At 38.5% G+C, this 20,000-nt stretch overlaps 1 protein-coding gene across 3 annotated transcripts in view; it reads left to right on the top strand.

Moving 5' to 3' along the window:
• LOC138023616 (transcription activator BRG1-like) overlaps positions 1-20,000 on the top strand; it is a 56,082-nt gene that overhangs the window by 10,427 nt on the left and 25,655 nt on the right. For all 3 annotated transcript variants that reach the window (XM_068870639.1, XM_068870638.1, XM_068870637.1), the window contains exons 6-19: positions 1,773-1,879; positions 3,347-3,587; positions 4,060-4,367; positions 5,550-5,726; positions 6,561-6,678; positions 7,016-7,179; positions 7,828-7,894; positions 8,638-8,748; positions 10,399-10,527; positions 11,361-11,474; positions 12,767-12,817; positions 16,062-16,124; positions 17,237-17,344; positions 19,521-19,607. In XM_068870639.1, coding sequence (XP_068726740.1) covers positions 1,773-1,879; positions 3,347-3,587; positions 4,060-4,367; positions 5,550-5,726; positions 6,561-6,678; positions 7,016-7,179; positions 7,828-7,894; positions 8,638-8,748; positions 10,399-10,527; positions 11,361-11,474; positions 12,767-12,817; positions 16,062-16,124; positions 17,237-17,344; positions 19,521-19,607 — 1,845 coding nt within the window. The remainder of the gene's footprint in view (positions 1-1,772; positions 1,880-3,346; positions 3,588-4,059; positions 4,368-5,549; positions 5,727-6,560; positions 6,679-7,015; positions 7,180-7,827; positions 7,895-8,637; positions 8,749-10,398; positions 10,528-11,360; positions 11,475-12,766; positions 12,818-16,061; positions 16,125-17,236; positions 17,345-19,520; positions 19,608-20,000) is intronic.

The raw sequence follows: 20,000 nt of genomic DNA, 5'->3' as shown, positions 1-20,000 counted from the left end.
TCCTTCTTCTCTTCTGGCTCCACTTCAAGGTAAGATGATGTTAAAATGAACAAATCACCGTTTGGGCTTCAACATTTCTCTTTCAAATCGACCACTGGGATGATGCCTAAGCGAATTTAATAGCGCAAGATGCATGTGGCCTGGTAGTTGTCACACATGGACTTGTCTTCTTTAAAGAGAAATGCACAAAAAAGTCGGCGATTTGTTAGCTAAAAACTTACAACGTTGATTGGGCCGTCAACTAACTCGTTTACTCGTCATGCAAAAACTACGTATCAGTCGTACAGGGCTTGTATACATTCCAGTTATTGCTTTGTCCGACAGAAATCTGGTTCGTCCATATACTCTACATCAGAGCAGAGAGTTACGTTGTGTTATTTTCTCAAGGCAATGCGGCGGTTGGTTCATGAGAAATTGTGTTACGTTCTTGACGCGTTCTTGCCACCATGTTTTTTTTTTCTCCTGCCTCTTTGTCACGAGCGTCACGAGCTACTTTCACTCGTTCCCAGTCGTACTCAAGGTCTCTTTTTTGTCACGCCAATAGTCACGACTCACGTGGGCTGTTTTATGTGAGGGTGGGTATAATTTTTCCAAATGCCAAAATAAACAACATGCATATCTCTTACATATTTTATTTGACCTGCATTGAAACATACTGACTATCACCGAGTGTGATATTTTAAAAAAAATGTTGAAAATGCTGGGCTATGATAGTATTATCTTGTGGAAGTGAAGTACAGTAGCTCAGAGTTATCAGTTTTAAGGAGTTAAGATTAAATTCGTTGCAGCCCTGTTTTGTCATGATAAAAGTACATAAGAATGGAAAATTACTCTTGGGAACATGTCAGAGTCTTCCCAATGCCATAGAGAAAGGTAACAGTAGTGGCATTTAATTTACTCCATGTAAAAGTTGCATTAAAATAAAAACGTGTTTGGAAAATTTTGTGTTGTTTCCCAAAACCCTTATGCCCCTCCCCCACCCTTTCTCATTGACAGTCACACCAGTAAATGTTTGTCCCGCGGCTGCTTTTTTCATTTCCCCACCTACTCGAAAAATTAGTGACAGCCCTGCCATGGTAAGAAAAATTGTGACCTGGCATTTTGAATGTTAGCCTTTCTTAAGAACAAATTCGTTCTTTCTCTTGTAATTAGCCCTGTTTAGTACTACATGTAGAATTTGACTTGAATCATCTAAGTAATCCTGTGGCCATTTGAACCTGCAATGTGTGCTGCAGTTATTTTTTGTTTAGTGCAGGATCTACCGAGCAAACCTTATTCTGGTTTGTGAACCCTCGTTTTGGAGTATTTTAGTACTTCATTGATAATTAATTTCATCAGACACTTGGTAAATTGTAAATTGCCTTCAGAAAAAGTGATATCTTGTGTAATGAATTTAACCTGTTTTTTGGTAACTGCACTTTTTCAAGCTTTAGAGCGGTTTTCAATTGAGTGTCAAAAGTAATTAGCAAATTATTGCTTTTGTCTATGATTACTTCACTCAGTGACTGGTTCACCCAAAAAAACATTCTCTTCACTTTTTCAACCAATCAGGAGTGAAACCAAAACCAATCGTGGCTCATGCGTGCACATTTTCCCGTTCTTTGTGTCGGCTACATGTAATGACCTCGAGTTTTCATTGGTTTACTGGATTGTCTCCGTCCTTTTTGATTGGCAGTAATTACTTTGGTTTTTGTTTTACAATTGAAACTCACAATTTACAATTGAAACTCACTCTCAATACTAAGGTAGCTATCATTATAACAATTCTGTAGTTACGAGCTGAAGTGGTTGCATGCACAAGAAGAGATACCACTTTGGAGACAGCATTGAACTCCAAAGCTTACAAACGAAGCAAGAAGCAGTCTCTCAGGGAAGCAAGGTACACAACCACACCTACATGTAACATGTGTATCACATGCGATCATTTTATTAGTAGTGTTTACAGGGTTTGTGGTACTCCTTTAAGTCCTAAAAAAGCCCTGGAATTTCATTTTTGACTTCCAGGGCACTTGAAAAGCCCTTGAAAAAAAAAAAAAATTGGTGGAAACTGCTTGAAAACACCTTGAATGTTTTTTTTGGTGAAATTGTTGAGATTGCATCATGCTAAGTTAAAGAGACATTTCAAAAATTGAGCTCGAATTTGACTATTTGGGAAAGATTAAATGCAAAAAATAAAATGCCTGTGCGTGCACTTAACTCACAGGACGTGGGAAAGAATATCAAGGTAAGGTTTTTCAGCAAAGAAAACACTGAAACATGATGTATGGCATAGAAATCCTCTTACAAACATTCCTTGAAAACGTGTTCTCCTGGAATTTTATGTACTAAATCCAGCAGGAACCCTGTGTTTAAGGGCGGTGCCTACTATTGTTATTGCGCATACGTTCTGCGCATCTAAAGATACTCGGATTTCCTATCGCCGATGCTTACTAATACAGGGATATTTTTGCGCGGTTTAAAAATATCCGGAGAAAGTAGATCTTAGTAAGTACTCTTGGTATCCAAAAAGAAAAGAGAGGTAATTAAGCTTCAATTTGGGAAAGAACGCCATACATTGCTTTGTATTTGAAAGCTTTTTACAAATATTCATGAATTATCTTTGAAAAATACGTGGTTACCCCTGATTTTCTTTTTGGATTTCAATAACACTTGTTAAGATCTACGTTTCCTGCATAATCACACACCGGGGCAAAAATATCTTTAATTAGTAGGCACCGTTCTTAAAACACCTTTAAGCCAGTATTATCAAAGGGTTGGTTACATAAAGCTAGCAACAAAGGAGGAAAACATTCTTCACAGTGCCAGAGGTTTCCTTGGCAGGTACTGTTAACACAAGGCAAAAAATGCCAGTTTGTTGAATAGGCTTATATTTTCCAGGATGTTGGTGGGAGGGAGTGAAATAAAACAAGAAAAGGCAGCCACAGCAGGTCGTGAAAAATTACTTTTCCTGCAAAACAACACAGTTTACTTTTGACTTGTGTGAAAGCATTGAAGCAAAGCGAGGGTTGTTGTTCAGGCAATAATGCAGAGAAAAATATTTCAAACCTTTAAACCCTCCATTCTAAATAATTAAGACAAAGATTCATTGAATTCAATTCCCCAAAAAATGCAGACGTTTTATTTTCTTATAATGCAAAAAGTTGCATGAAAAATATCAAAATTTCAAATGAACTAATGGACAGTTGAGTTTAAATTAACCAATCAAAATCTCTGTTCCTGCTGTATGCATCCACAAAAGCATTGTTTCTCAATTAACAAAAATTATGTCATTGATTCTTGAAAAGATTAAAGTTACTATTTTGAATATATAGGAGTGTCCAAAACATGTTCTGCTGATGTCTTATAGGATCACCGAAAGGCTTGAGAAGCAGCAGAAGATGGAACAAGAGCGAAAACGCCGCCAGAAGCACCAGGAGTACCTGAACACTATTCTACAGCATGCACGTGACTTCCGTGAATACCATCGATCAATCCAGTCCAAGGTGGTGAAACTCAACAGAGCTGTTATGAGCTACCACTCCATCACGGACAGAGAGAAGAAGAAAGAGGAAGAGAGAATCGAGAAAGAAAGAATGAGAAGACTTATGGTGAGTTATGCAAGAAAATTTGAAATTTATTTTATTTTCTATCAAAAACTCACTTTAAAAAATAAAAGGATAAAGATTTCCTAAATACATGAATGGAGTAAGTTGGTCCTTCAGTTACTTTCAACTGTCTTGCCTTTTTGACAAAAATAATGACACCAGGGTTCTCCCTAGTTTTCAGCGCAACAGGTATGGCACCTTTTCAAACCGGTAATGCAATTGGTTAATGTTGGATGTTCTGCAAAGGATAAGCGACTTCTGAGCGTTTGCAGGTGGTGATAAGTGCTCTTACAAGCGGTAAATTTTACCGGTTACAGCCTGATAAGGAGAACCCTGTGACACCGACTATTTGCTGAATAAGTGGTTTATGACAAAATAACATTTTGTTGTGCACTGTTATGAGATATAAGACTTGATGTGAAATTTTCCATACGAGGCATCACCAACCTTGCATTGTCTATTCTAATTATCATAGGCTGAAGATGAAGAAGGCTACAGAAAACTTATTGATCAGAAGAAGGACAAACGTCTGGCATACCTTCTAGCTCAGACAGATGAGTATGTCGCCAGTCTTACTAAAATGGTACAACAACACAAAAGAGAACAAAGAAAGAAACACATGAAGGAAAACAGAAAGCGGCGCAAGTCTGACTTTGATGATGATGACACTCCAGAGGGTGACCGGCATGTACCTGTAGTGGACACTGAAACTGGAGTTGTCCTGAAGGGAGATGATGCGCCTGTTGCTCACGATTTGGATGTTTGGCTTGAGAGCCATCCCGGGTAAGAAAATTAACTTACGATTTCAAGATTCATGCTAGTTTGGCAGCACCTGTTTTTTGTGACTGCACACCTATGTAGGTTTATATGCGTTTATCCCTGAGGTGGCACCATTGATGAGGAAAATAATTATTATTGTATTCCCATTGTGCACACTGATGTTGTCAGCAAACAAATGCATTGCAAAAGAAATTTCCTTGCAAGGGACTTCAGCAGTTTGCATTCAAAACTCGGGAAAATGTCTGCAAACGAAGAACCAATATTGCATCCTTAAAATCTTGATGAACCCACACTGATGCAGGAACCAATAGTTAATTGAAAAATGTTTGGTAACCCTTGCATTAATTTGTATTGGATACTGTTGCTCCAAAATACCATCCAATTTCTGGCACCTTGATTGGCTTGTTACATCAGTGGTGGTAAAGAATGATAATGATGGATAATAATTTGAGAAAAATGCCCGGTTACTGTTTAACTTTTATGTAGCGTACTGCTATGGAAAGATGTGCTTGGTATAAGGAACAAACTTCTTGAGCCTACATTTACTACAGGCTGTAACTGTAACATGTACTGTATGAGAAAGAGTCTTGATACAACAAAACCCCAATATAACAAACTTTATTAATAAGCTCAATAATGCATGCATTTCGATTGGTTCTCACCTATGATCTATTAGATGACAGGCACATACTGTACATGTAGCTGACGTTGTCATAAAAAAACTTGTCATTCTTTGTTATATAAAACAAATAGATTCCATGTTGCTGTGCATCTGCTCAGTAACATACCACAGAAGGCATCAAAATTGTTCTTACAGCTGTTCAGTCTATTACTGAATGGATGCCAGTGCTGGAAATAACAATCAGTCATCGGACATTGTCCGACCAAATTTTGAAAATGTCCGGCCAGTTTCACATTATGATCGGACATGATGACCGAACATCTCACCAGCACATCTTGAGTTATCTTCTTCAAGGTGTTGTCAGTCAATAAATTATGTCCGGTCCAATTTGTCAAATGTCTGACCAAAATGAAGATCTGAAAGGACATATGTCCTGTGAATAAAGAAAAATTATTTCCAGCACTGGATGCACTTCAACATGGAATCTATTTGTAGTTTCCAGTATCTTGGCACTTTGCTGCATCAGTGGTTGCATACTGTTCCTTACTGTACTATACCTATAGCTATCAAGTGGCACCACGTCAAGAACAGGAGTCCGATGATGATGATGAGGAGGAAGATGGTGATGGTGATGATGTTGAAGGAGTAGATATGGAAAAGGAAGCTGCTGAAAAGAAAACAGAAAAGGAAAAGAAAAGAGAAGAATATGGAAAGGATGAGGAGGATATTCAGGAAGAAGAGTAAGAGCTATTGTTTTTGTTTTCATGCATGGTAATAGTTATTGTCTTGTTAAACATATTATTATTGTGAGATGAGGTGAGTTGTAAGGGCAAAATATTGTTGCCACAAGTCAGAATTTATTATCATTCTGAAGCCATTCTCATTTCCAGAGGCCATCATTCTTTCTCTGGAGCACTGAGAATAATGGCTCCTTACTGATTCCGAAGTAGGTTCTTCAGTCTCTCACAACTACACTCTCTATGGTTTTTTAGTTCTACAGCTTCTGGTTGTCTTGATTACTTAACCCTTTCACTCCCAGAAGAGATTAGTATGTAACTTCTCCTTATAATATCAATTCACTATTCAGCAGACAGGTGATGAGGATGAATTAACTTGTCAGTCAGATGGTGTTATTTTGATCAAACTCAAATTCTCTTAACTAAAATAAAAGGGAATGTATAGCAGCTAGAAAGGAGAATTACTAATCAGATCTTGGGAGTTAAAGGGTTAACTGGTAGACATAAGAGCACTGCACCATCCCCCATTGACAATTGAACTCGCCTGGCATTAGAAAGAGTTAAATTATTAAGTGTCACTTCTACAGTGACCCCCTTTGAGGAGTAAAAATAATTGTCTGGCATTTGACTGAGTAAAATCTATTAAGTCTCGCTCCCAGGAGTCAATTGGTTGTAAGTAAGTAAATGTTCATAATTGTGATGATGTACTTTCTGTAAATGTGAACAATCTTCTTTCAGTAGTTCAAGTACATGTCTTTTATTTTATAGTCTCATGTTGAATGTACTTTTTCACCCTTGATCTCAAGTATTGTGACTGACAAGTGTACTTCATCTCAGAATTGATGATCCAGCAGCCATGGAAAGCCGTCAGTATTACAATATTGCACATAGTTTCCAGGAAGACATTACTGAGCAGCCAACTATTCTGGTGGGAGGCCATCTCAAAGAATATCAGGTACATGTAATGAATATAATGTTCACTATACAGTGTAATGTACACATACTTTAATTAACAAGAATGATTTTGGTCAGTGTTTCAGTGCATGTATTGAACAGCTTAAAAGTGTATGTTATCACTCCTCTCGTTTTTCACTACTAGTAGAGGGATAATTTGTGTCTGTGTCATAGAAGGGGTAAATTTGGAACAAAAATGTTCACTGCATTTGACAACAAAACAGCATTCTTGTGTGTGATTGATTTTACATGAAATTATGTCAATTAATTAGGGTGGTTTTAAGGCCTGCTTCCAAGCATCCCTGGTTTTGTGGCATCATGAAATTTTTTTCTTTCAGTTACGAGGACTTGAGTGGCTGGTCTCCCTACACAACAACGCCCTGAATGGTATCCTCGCTGATGAGATGGGTCTTGGAAAAACCATTCAAACAATTGCCCTGTTTGCATACCTGATTGAGATCAAGAAACTCAATGGCCCTTTTTTGGTAATCGTACCCCTCTCGTAAGTAAAATTTTCCTTTACTTTGTAAGTTTGGCATGATCATAAGTGCTTTTATTTCAAAACTGCTACCCTTAACTCAAATTTTATTTCATTTTGATTGGATATTATTTTACATGTATGGGTAATCTGAGTGTTAATTTTATAATAATTATTAGTTAAGGCTCTTGTTACATGTGGTATACTGTGTATGTTTTTATCTTTAGAGACAGTAAAGACCATTTTTGGTGCAGTTGAATTATTTTGCTTGTGATTATTCATTAGCACTACTGCTACTGCCAAATGCTATTGGGGAAGCAGGCATGGCGTGGCTGGGGGAACTGCTTGTTACGATACAAAATACGCTCCGCCGTCCTGTGCGGAAGTACATTCCCAAGTACATGGTCTTGTAGCCACTGCCCTCAGGATATACGTCATCTCAATTTTGTTATCCTCAATGTTGTGTCATCACTCTACATTTCTTTGTGCCACATTCCATTGCATTATCCCCACCAAATAGATTTAGATTCTAAAAAAAAACAGTCTGCTTCTGATTGTTACTTTAAGTCATCTATAAATAATAGGTCAATGAAGTTGATATGTTTTTGTCCCCACTCGTTCATGTATAATTATATCCAATAAAATGAATGATTTCTTTTGTTTTCTTGGCAGAACATTATCAAACTGGTTATTGGAATTTGAGAAGTGGGCACCATCCATCATTGTTGTGAGCTACAAGGTATGATGTGGTGTGCGGCAACATTAATTACAATGTAAACTGCACTCTTTTTTAACCCATTGACTCCTGAAGGTTGCAGTTAGTTGTCATGGAAGTAAAGATAACAATAAAGTGTATCCGCCATTAAATGACAAATTTTGTCTCACAATGTAGTCACTTGATAATAATAATATTATCTTGATTGCTCCTGATGAGGACTTGAATTAAGCAGTTGAAATGTCATGATCTTCATCACAAGTGACTACAGTGTACATCCTGGGACAAATGAAAAGTATGCTATATTATTACTTTTGAGTTGTTGATCAGTTGTTCATTTTAATAGAGAGGTTAATTTATTAGTGGAATGAAATCATTACCCCTATATAGGTTCAGGCTTTTACTTTTCAATTAAAAACCAATGATTGTTTATCAACAAATTTAGTGAATAATAATCGTTATTATACCTCAATTTTTGGAAGTGCATATTATTCAGAGATAAATAAACCAGTAGTTGGCTGAAGTAAAAGGTAGTAATTTACCTTTTGGAGGTAAAAGGCTGGAAATAACGGTAGGCTTCAAAAGTATAAAGAACTGGTCAATGTTTCTCAATGCCCTTGTCCTCAGAGCACTTTCCCTAAAGTTTGTACTTCTATTCTTCTTCAACAGGAGCTTGCATTTTCCAAATTGAATCTCCCCAGTAAATTATAACCTTTTTGACAAAAATGCTATCATGGTAATGAAGTTATTTTGTTTTTTTTTCTCAGGGCTCACCAAACATGCGTCGCTCAGCGGCCTCCCAAATACGTGTTGGAAAGTTCAATGTAGTCCTTACCACTTATGAATATGTGATGAAAGATAAATCAGTTCTGTCAAAGGTATATCCACCTTAAATGAAAGTGTCGTAACTATGGGATGAAACATGAAATCTTGAAGGTGTTAACAAGAATTATTAGTATCTTTTTTTTTATTGAATTAAGCAGCAAAAGAGAGAGGTGGTTGAATTCACCAGTCCATGATTTTTTTGTGTGTATAGTAGATTTGTTTAGCAAACAACAGCCACTGTCCAGAGGAATCCCCAGATTGACTAATCAAATTGTTTTCTTTTGATCAGAGAGTATGAGGGAGGCAGCATGCGGAGCTGAATGCCCTTGTGATTCAGACAACAGCTTACCTTACCTAAAAAGCTCTCACTTCACTGTTCTCTGGAAGTTTAATGAGCAGTGTAAATTCCTGAGCTTTGCGAATTTTGGGGCTATACAGCTGTAGTTAAGTGCAACTGGACCCTAATGTTACAGTTCTTTTTTTTTTTTAATCTATACATCTCTCAAAGCAACATACTGGGTACAAAAAAATTAATTGGTTATGCACATTTCTTAAAAATTAATTTGTTTTTTGCACCCTTCCTGAATTTGAGGTTCTTTTTTTTCTTCTTACGAGACTGGACCGAGTGAAATGCAAAAGAATTTTGACCAGCTTTATCAGCGATTTTATTGTTGAAATTCTCTTCAAATAGATCACAGCTGTATTCTCGGTTTTCACATGACGTCACGACCGCCATGTTGGTGCCCAAAACAAAGAAAAGGCGGCCATGTTGGTGCCCCGACCAAATCCTCCGGGAATTTTACTCTATTATTATGCAAACGCTTCCTTTTGTTTTCGTTGAAAAACATGGCTGTTGATCACGTGAGTGAAAACCAGCAATTGCTCACAAGTTTGTTGAAATTCCATGTTTTCTGATACATGTAGGTTGATCTGATTCCAGTCCTTGGATAGAACCATGGTTTTCGGAATCCATCATACAGTAAAAATATCAGGAGAAATTAATTCTTTAAAAATTACCTGTATATCATGGATTTCACCAATTATTGGCTGTTGCTGAAAGGTTCAGTTGCACTTTAAAGTTTCGGCCCGTCCTTATCCATTCAATTTGTCCACTGAGGTCATACTAATGTCAAAGAGAAACAGCTCAAGGTGTTATATCTTTCAGGGCTTGAAATTGTGCCCAATACAGTCGCATTTGTGACTGAATTTTTTCCCTTTGCGACTAAAATATCTGGAGAAGTAACGCTTTTTTGCGACTTGTTTTCGCCTTCACTCTTTTTTCACTCTTTTTTCGCCTTCACTCTTTCAAAACAAAAGGGTTAGCAGTTACCACTTTGCTGCTACTTTTGGTAAAATAAATAAAGAAATGACAAAATCATTTTGTTTCGTGCCATGAATTTTATTTCAATCTGAAGATAGTGTAATTGTAGCATAATTTAGCGGAGATGTTACGTGCACAACTCCCTGTCATCATTAATATTTTGCTATTTTCAGTGGCTGCTCTGCACAAGTATTGTGGGCTAATATTTTGTTTACTCAACACAATGTGGCACCTGATGATAATATTGGGAATAAGTCACATTTCACTTTGTTATTGTCCCCTCTCTCTCTCTCTCTCTTTCTCTTTCTCTAAAAAGACAATAAATAATGGGGTTTTGCACTTGAGGATGTAGAATGTTGGATTATGATTTTGTTGACATCAGGTGCGCTGGCGATACATGGTAGTAGATGAAGGTCACAGAATGAAGAATCATCACTGTAAATTAACCCAGATTCTGAACACACATTATGCTGCTCCACATAGAGTTTTGCTGACTGGAACTCCACTCCAGGTACAGCCAAAGTAAATTATTGTATTAATAACATTATTTTTTTGCCATGAAGACTGTTTGATGTTGAAATTTTCACTGTTAACACTGTAAATCCTTTGGTTGTCAGATGTACATGTATAGCAATCAGGATTTTGCACTCAACATGTTTCAAGTAACACTATTCCTGGGATGACACCCCTTTGCAGGATTAACCCCATGAGTTTGTCGCAGTTACTGTTACCTACATTTTATTCTACTCATTTAAGTGTATAATTATGACAGAATTTTTTTATTTGCTTGATTGAATGTACCCATTGCAAGGTTGCTGCCTAACGGTCCCCTGGGGTGCCTTATTTGCGAGCACAGGCGACCAAATTTCTGAACAAGTAGCCCGAACGGGCACCTTACTTGATTCATCCGCAATTTCTTGTAAATTTGATCCCAGCTGGATTAATTTAAAATTTCTGGGCTCTTGAAAAAATGACTCGGGCTACTAACTTTTAATGTTGGAAACCCGAAGGGCTCCCGGAAAATTTTCTTAGGCAGCGGCCTTGCCATTGTTGTGATAACAACTGCAAAAAATGTTTTCCCCTAGCTTTAGCCATTAAAAGACGCAGCATTTCACTTCCGGTGGGGTACAAAACCACACAAGTACAGAAGGGGGACTGGAGATGATTGTGACATCATCTCGAAAATGCTTGTTTATAATTATCTCTTGGTCATTCCTTTGAGATATTTTCATGTGAAGATTTAATACAGTCGGTTGATGCATTCTATCAGCTGCAACAACACAAGAGACTAAGAAAATGATTTTTCTATCCATGAAATACCGTTTTAAATGTCTTTTCTTTCAGAACCGTCTGCCAGAGCTGTGGGCTTTGTTGAACTTCCTTCTTCCAACAATCTTCAAGTCATGCAGTACCTTTGAGCAATGGTTCAATGCACCATTTGCTATGACAGGAGAAAAGGTCAATTAGGCTTCAGTGATTATTTTTTATGCAGAGGGAAGAACTGAGTAGCCAAAGAAAAACAATCATCTTGGAATAAAGGGAAGGGAATTAACTCAACCCACAGTTGACACCACATCTGGGAGTCAGAACTGAGAACATGAGATCATGAATGTAATTAGATCTGTGGCGATTTTGATTAGCATCATGAAGTAGCCACTTACTCTTCTCCCTACAGCATCACTTGCATCTAGGAATACAGACTAGCATCGTCCAAACCACATTATCCCTCAAGCAAAGAGAAACAGCAGAGGTTTACCCTCGCCAAAAAAATAGTGCTCACTTACCCTCATACTTGCCTTATTTCCAGAAACAGGTAGCAAAAATGAATGCTTAGACTTAAACCTTCACTTGGTGTTGGTTGTCAAAATTGAGTGTGCTTCCGATTAAATGTACATGCAGTTCATGACAAAAGTGTATGTCTTGGGATGGACCTCTCCCATGAAAAAGCTTGGTTATTGTATGAACCTAAACTCCCATACTGTGAGAAGCAGTTGATAAACCACAAGACATGGTTAAATGCATCAAAGCACTTCATTCTAACATAATACCTTCTACAAACACAAAGATTTACAGTCCTTTCTTCAACCTACGGTGAGAAGAATTTGAATCTCTCCTCTTTGCTTACCACAGTCACAACTGACCATTTTTAATGTTGTGCCTGTTCAATGACAAGAGGAACAATAACTCTGCCCTTCATAGGCCTTCCCGGCAATAATTGTCAGTATTTTGTACGGGGTTTGAAGGGCTACAAGTCTTATCGGTTATGTTGAATAGGACATTTTGATATGCTGAATGCAGTGTACACTGTACTTGCCTTACCAGGTTCCAAGTTAATGGAATTTTGGATGATCACTCTAGCCGCTCTGTTGGGGTGGGCTACAGTGTATATGTAAGCCCATGTCCTGCTTTTTGTTTTTGAGACTTTTGTTAATCATTGTTAGTATAAGTACAAAGGTGATTGTACAAAATCGGGCGCTCTCATTGGCTCCCTACCTCGGATTATCAGCCGATAATCATCTCGACGGACAAAATGGCTGCCAGTAGTCGTTTCGCCACTGTAAGTGAAGATGATTTTAGTGTTGAAATGTTTTTTTTCTCTTTTTTGAAATAATCGCCTGTGTATTTATACTAAAACAATTATTCACCTCAGGCTCAGTGATTATCGGTGAATATTCACTGATAATCACTGAGCCTGAGACGAATAATTGTTAATTATATAGACATTATTTCATTTTGTATGATACTGACAGGTGGAGCTGAATGAAGAGGAGACCATCTTGATTATCCGCCGTTTGCACAAGGTTAGACTTTACATCCTTGTAGGTTTTTTACAGTGTTCCTGCCCATTGACATACATGTATCACTACAAAAAAGCAAAGTTCATACAAACCTCTGGGGCTCACACTGCCCGGGGGCCTTATCCCAGTTTCTGGTAGCATAAAGCAACTGAGAGGGTTGCTACCCCCCCCCCCCCCCCATCCTGCCCTGAATGTGGGATGCTGGTCCATTTATAGGGCAGCGGAGCACCAAGCTGTATGTTACTCATTTTTACTTTTGGGTGAAGAGAGGCAGTCAGAGGCAGGCAAAGTTTCTTTTCTTAGGAAACAACACAATTGAGGTAGGCTTCAAACCCTGAGGATGGGAATCCAGCACACAGACCACTACCACTACAACATTGTTGTCTCCACATAACCCCCGATATAAAATCTCTAGTTTCTAAAGAAACTGTGGTGCTGCTTCGGTGGGAGAGTGAAACAGGAAAATTTGGTTTTAAGGTCTAATTACCACTTTGAACCGTTTGGAAAGCTGACATTTTGAGCGTTAGCCCTTCATCAGAGTGAGGGGCTAACGCTCGATAAAACCAAATTTTCCTGTAACCCCAGAAATGTTGTGTGACAAGCAATTTGCCATTACTCCTCTTGCCTAAGACTCTTACAACTACACTTAAATAACAATTGGCCTTGCGCATGATGTTGGTTACCACTCGCGTAACATTTTGAGTGACATTAGAAAACTCTCAATTTTGGCGCTTATAGTAAGGTTAGGGTCATAAAATTTTGGGAAAATATTGTAGAAAGTATGTGCAATCTGTAAATGATGGTTGTTTATTGCCAAGCACCCGGGCAATCGAGATCAGAGTCCGCAAAAAGCCAGGTTCAAAAACTTCCCTCTGCTTAGTGAAAAACGCTCCGGACTTAATCCTCTTAATTTTCGTATTAAAAGAAAAGTAGACGAAGATCGTGGCAAAAAATCCATGCACATAGATCGTGTTTACCGTTACGAGTCAGTTCTTTTCTCTTGAAAGCAGGGTTAAAGATAAAAGGTCTTGTTTACAATGTCACGCTGACTTACCACCCAAAAAATTCATCTTTGTGGTCTAAATGATGCCTTTCGTTCCCGTTCTTATCGTTCCTATCGTTCCCACTTCGTCAAATGCGTTCCATTTTTCGTTCCTTAAGAGCAAATAGTGCCTTATCGTTCTCAGCTGTCGTGCCCATCGTGCCCGATCCTTTCGTGCCCACATGACCATAACCTGCGCTCGCAGGCTTACGCCAAAGAAATACTCAATCGCGCCCAAAACCGGAACCGGGCCGATACAAGAAACGTTCGAGAAGACATTCATGAAAATTGTGTTCTGTTGGGCTGTTTGTTTACCATTGGACCTCTTGTTTCTTTGTCTGAATTATTCCCAGCGATATCATTACATCAAGTGTCGGGCGAATTGATCGTTGAGTTACCCGAGAATCCGCCGTAATTTACAAATCGACCGTTCTGTAGATTAAGGACGTCAAAAGATCCGGATTTTAAGATCTAAATCCGGATTTCCCAATCGAAAGCACACTAAATGCCAATCGAGGTTTGCGAGAAAAGATTTTAGCAATCCAACCATAATTTTGATTGCCTGTTGCAGCCGAGATTAAATTTCCGATAAGCGCTAAATTGGGTTTCTAAAAGTCGCTTTGCATGCAGAAACAATCTCAGCTCATCTTTATCATATTAAATGAAGTTTAGCAAATAGTTAAGCAAAGTAAGTGAGAAGTTTTCTTTTAAAGCGAAGACAGGGACAAAACTCACCTCGTGCAAACTTCTTGATCTTGCGGCAACTCTTTCTGTTTGACAGTGTTCAGCCTTTTATACTACGAGTACTTACTGCATTTGCGGCGTCGTGCAGGGAAACGCAGATTGTATAACTGTTCAATGGGATTACCAAAAGAAAATACTGAGACATGATTTTCCATTCATTACTTTTATTTTTGTCTTTTTTTTTTTGGCATCAAATGGGAGTTACAGCAAATGTTATAAACGCGACGGCTTTCGCGCGAAAAATCTGGGCACGAAAGGAACGATAAAGGGCTCGATGTATGAAATATGCAAATTAAGGCACGAAAGGAACGGTGTACAAACGAAGGCACGAAAAGCATGAAATCATGGAACGATAACATTAGACTTCATAGGCACGATCGGTGAACGAGAACAAGGCACGAAATGCACGATATTTGGATTCCCTGTTCAAAGGGCACGAAAGGCACGATCAACTTGTTTGTTACGCCGTAAGTGCGGATTTGTGAGTGTTTTTAAAAATTAATTTAAGTCTCCCTTCGCGCTGGTAAAATTAATGTGCCTTTAGCTTGAAAATACCAAAAGTTTTGTCTTCTGTCAACACACATTTGGACTAATCACAAACTAAGTGGGCATCTGTGGACAATAAAACATAACCAAACTTGAGTAAATCATAGAATATCACAGTGATAAGCAACATCGTGCGCAAGGCCAATTATTATAGCTCTGTGTTTGACAGGTGTATAAAACCGTCCTTTGTTGTTCAGACTGGCTTTCTTCCTTTTCATGAAGTTCAAACTAAGTATAATAAATATTTATTGCAAGATATAACATGGAAAGCCAAAATACATGTACATTGAGTTTTCATGCTATTTCTTTGTGTCACAGTCATTACCTGAGAAATGTTGAGAAGTAGCTTCAGTGCTGATTTCTTGAGTGATTAATGTTGCTGCACTGTATAAAAGACAGTTTTTTTTGTTTAAGTCCACATTCGATGGCACACTTTATAGACCTGTTTGAAATCCAGTGAATGTCAGGTGTTGGCGGTGTGCAAAACTTACCCAGGATTTCACTAACACCACAAAAGATTCTATCTTCATGAGTGGGGTTTGATAGGAAACCTGGAACATTTTGTTTTAAGACTGGTTGCCATTATGATCGAAACATTTGTTGTGATCACTGAAGAATTTAGTTCAGCAATAGTCCTTTGTTGTACAGTCTGGCTTTCTCCCTTTTTGTCAAGATCAAACCTAATATATTGCAAGATATTATTGGTTTGCACCCTTGTGACACATGTACGGTGTCCATGTTGAAATGGCACTACAATACAATTTCGTTTTGCAGAATTTGCACAATAACGAAGTTTAGTTCCCAGCGGAGAGACATGTTATTGTTCTTGCCATCCAACATGGCCACAATGACATCACATGCAAAACAGCATTATTGAAAGCTGAGATGAATTAAGTTCTCCTGCTCTTTCTTTAGGTGTTGCGTCCATTCTTGTTGCGTCGTCTGAAGAAAGAAGTTGAATCCCAATTACCAGAGAAGGTAAAAGAAAAAATATAAATACCATAGCTATTTCTGTGAAGACCAGGGCTGTTTTGGTTGAAACCTTGTTGATGTTTTTGTGGGATAAGTAGATTAGACAACTTGTCTTTGATAAGCTGTCGTGTGTTTTTAAGCTAAATTAGTGGAAGTTCAAGTTCTTCCAGTTAACCAGACTGGCCTGCAGATAGTTAAAAACTTTAGCAAGTGTGACTAGTCTGCTAATATAATGATATTGCGATTACTGCAAAAGAGGGTTTTACAAAATTGCTAGATCAATAGAAAAATAAAAGAAACTGCGGAGGATCTAAGCAAGAAAGAGAAGTAACATGAAGGAAGAAATAGAGAGTTTCAGTTTGAGACTTGAATTGTAGGTGTTAGTCGTTTGGCTCAGGAAGACCCCAAGTCCCCTTCAACCAATACATGCATGTTGCACGAGTAGGAGTAAGTACTAAAAACGACTGTGTGCCCTTCTTCTGCGGTAGTGTATTGCAGTGTGAAGGCAAAATGAATCATCCATCACAAGTGATTGCAGGAGACAGTGTAGCCCAGTGGTGAGGGTGCTTGCCTGGTGATCCAGGGATCCTGGGTCCAAGACACGTTCTGACCACTTGTTGAATTTGTTCTGGGTGGTTCAATTTCCTGGCTGCACTTGTAAATAGCCAACTGGTTTGCCTCCAGCAAAAGTTTTGAAGTTGTTCTGTTCAATGCTTGGAGGTATTAGCTACTAGTGAAGTCTAAAAATCCAAGAGTAAATAATGATGCTTACCGGTACTTCCTTAATTATTACATGTACCAAGAGGGTTCTAGTGTTGCCAAAACTTTTGGATACTAAGTCAGTTGTCCATGCCTGCTTAAAAGGGCTGATATTGTTGGTACACTTCTACCAAAGATGTGACTTAACCTGTGGACAAAAGATGGATTGTTAATTGTTTTGATTGCAGCTGATGCTCTTATGGAGACCAAAGTGACTTAACACTTGTGGATAAGTGTTTTCTGTTATTGAAATCCTAAAATGTGTTGCTAAAAGAAATTGCTAATAGAATATTGTTTCTGTACATATTTGGGGGCTTCTTGGAGACCAATAACCAGTTTTGTCTCTTATTGCTTTTAAGGTGGAGTATGTGATCAAATGTGACATGTCAACCCTTCAGCGGATTCTTTATAATCACATGCACAAGGCAGGTGTGCTGCTCACAGATGGCTCTGAAAAGGACAAAAAGGTAGACAGCATAAATTACCGTAAACTATTGCTAAGTTAAGAGTATGGCAGCATGGTCAATACTGTAGGGATGGGAATAGCCATAAATAACATTATTGATGTACCCGTAAACGCTCGAATTGGCGCCCTAAGAGAGGGGGGCACTTATTTCATTTATCAATTTTTGGCCTGAAATTGACACCATCTCTATTTCTAGTTACCAGTAACCCAAACTGTGACATATCATAGTTCAAAAAACGTCATCGAAAATTACTTCTTGTGAAACTTTTGAATGTTCTCAAGGCGTTTTAGAGTTGCCTGTCGAAGATGTATTGTGCTGTATTTCTTCAATAGAACAGTTCTAACAATGCCTTTGCCATTGTGAGACGTTTTGTGATGTCAAATTAATTAAAAGTACTGTATGTCTCGTATGTCGTACTGAGTACCGAAACTTATTCCAAATTTTAAGCCTTAGGAGGGGTGCTATTTCGAAGCGGGGCGCTTGTTTGCTGGGCGCTAATTTGAGCATTTACATTAACTTGTACTTAGCAAGGCAACATTTCCCTTTTTTTCATCTTTACAATACTTTGCTGTCCCAACTTGGTCCTTGAGGTTTTAAGATGTAAGTGAAGTGTTGTCACACTAGTTGATAACCTTATGGGACATCCACCAACTGGGTCAATCTCTGTTGGTAGACTGTATATGTAAGTTATGTACTATACATCCCCATTGTAGCATATCAACCTGAGACAAGTTGTCAGCTTGGCACAATGCCCCCATAAGGCATGAGGCGACAAGGGTTGTCCACATTATGCTCACCATTTTCACTATTATGCTCAAACATTTTCTCCCGGATCACTCATTTTTTACATAAAAATATAAGTCCCACACTCCCATTCACTCCACGTGCCACGCCCGTTTCCTGTGGTGAAGTCTGGGCAATCGATTGTCACATATATTTCTCCACAGCAAATCGGGAATCCCAGTTTCGAGATTGTACCTAATTCCGATGTATTTATTTATTTATTTATTGTCAATATTTTGACAAATTTCCGGAAATTTTTGTTACTATTATACTGGTATAATTCTCGATGCTCATGCCTCACTATTATGCTCAAAATTATGCCGGCATAATGTGGACAACCCTAGAGGCGACATGGTAAATGAAAACCACCCATGGTCAAGGAATATTTGCCAAATAATTAATGCTGCAACAGATTGAAACATTTGGCCACACTGGGTAAATCACTTAAATGCATGTTTATTTTTTGAAGCCATCCTTCAGCACATCAGTTCACCCTGGGAGCCACTCACTTGTGTATCACAGGTCTACTTAATGTGCTAGAGCTACCCAGGTTTTCACTAACACCACCAGAGTTAAATATCTCAATGAGTGGGGTTTGATAGTAGGACCTGGAACATTTATGCTTGACGTGGCTCAGATGGCTAGTGTGAGGCTTTCGGAGCGAGAGGTCCCCGGTTCGATTCTCGGTGACTTCGACGTCTGTTTTGACTTTCCTCTGGTCCGTGTAGCTATAGCTTTAAATCCCCTTAAAATGGAGCAGTGACAGAGGGGAGGGGGGTAAAGGGCGCACTGTCGGCTTCCATTGATACCAGCTTCGTAGCTGAAGGAACTACCGATGTTGAATAAAGTGACTTTACCTTTAACCTTTATGAGGTACACACACCAACTGCTGCCTTGGTGAACTTTTCTTCTAATCATTCCCACTTGAATAGATTTGTTTATGATCATTGGAAGTTTACAAATTTGCTTTCCCTAATCAAATGATAAACTCAGAGAATGAGCAAGTACATAAATAAACATATCTCTTACAAAAGCCATTCCTATGGCGAAGGGTTTTTTAATCCATTGACTCCTGAAATGCCTGAACCCTAACCCTAAACCCCTAAACAGGCCTCCGTTTAAACCAGCGTTGCTGAATTGGATTGCCTGTATAAACATCGCAAATAAATAAATAAATAAAACCACCCACCCCCCACCCCCCCCCCCTTCCCATTGACAGATAAAATTATCTAGTGTTAGACAGCAAAATCGATTTAGTCCACTCCTAGGAGTCAGTGGGTTAATGTACATGTGTATGAGAGGGGGGTGTGTTGAAACAAGAGCCAAATTAATCACATTGTTCTGTGAGTTGGTCTGTTGTGTATCTTTGTCACTGATGTCTTTGCATACGTAGGGTCGTGGAGGAACCAAGACTTTGATGAACACAATTATGCAGCTGAGAAAGATTTGCAATCACCCTTTTCTGTTCCAACATATTGAGGTCAGAATTACTGTGTCTGCCAATATTATTAATCACTAATCCCACTCAATGCCCTTTCTCCCTCGGGCTCTGCAGAGGTGTGATATGATTTACTAAAAGTTAACTTTGATGGGAGAAAACCAGACATTAACACAGCTTCATCTGACCACTGAGCATAAGTACCTCGTTTCCTGCAGAATCAGTTCCTTGTAGCCCCCTCCCATTTTTTTATCCCCGTTTAAACACATCCCAACCCTACACGATAATTTTGAAGACTATTACAGGTTATGGTGGTAACACATGTGGAAGCATTCCCAAAGAAGCTGAAAACGCATTTTTCAGGTTCCTTTGCCTTTCTTCAGTAAAGTGCTCCTGACCTCTAAATGTGTTATTTTTCAAAAGTCGAATTTAGGC

The sequence above is a fragment of the Montipora capricornis genome, chromosome 11 (genome assembly GCF_036669925.1).
Source record: "Montipora capricornis isolate CH-2021 chromosome 11, ASM3666992v2, whole genome shotgun sequence".
Taxonomy (NCBI): Eukaryota; Metazoa; Cnidaria; class Anthozoa; order Scleractinia; family Acroporidae; genus Montipora; species Montipora capricornis.
The sequence above is the reverse complement of the archived record's forward strand: the minus strand, read 5'-3'. Positions and strand labels throughout refer to the sequence as shown.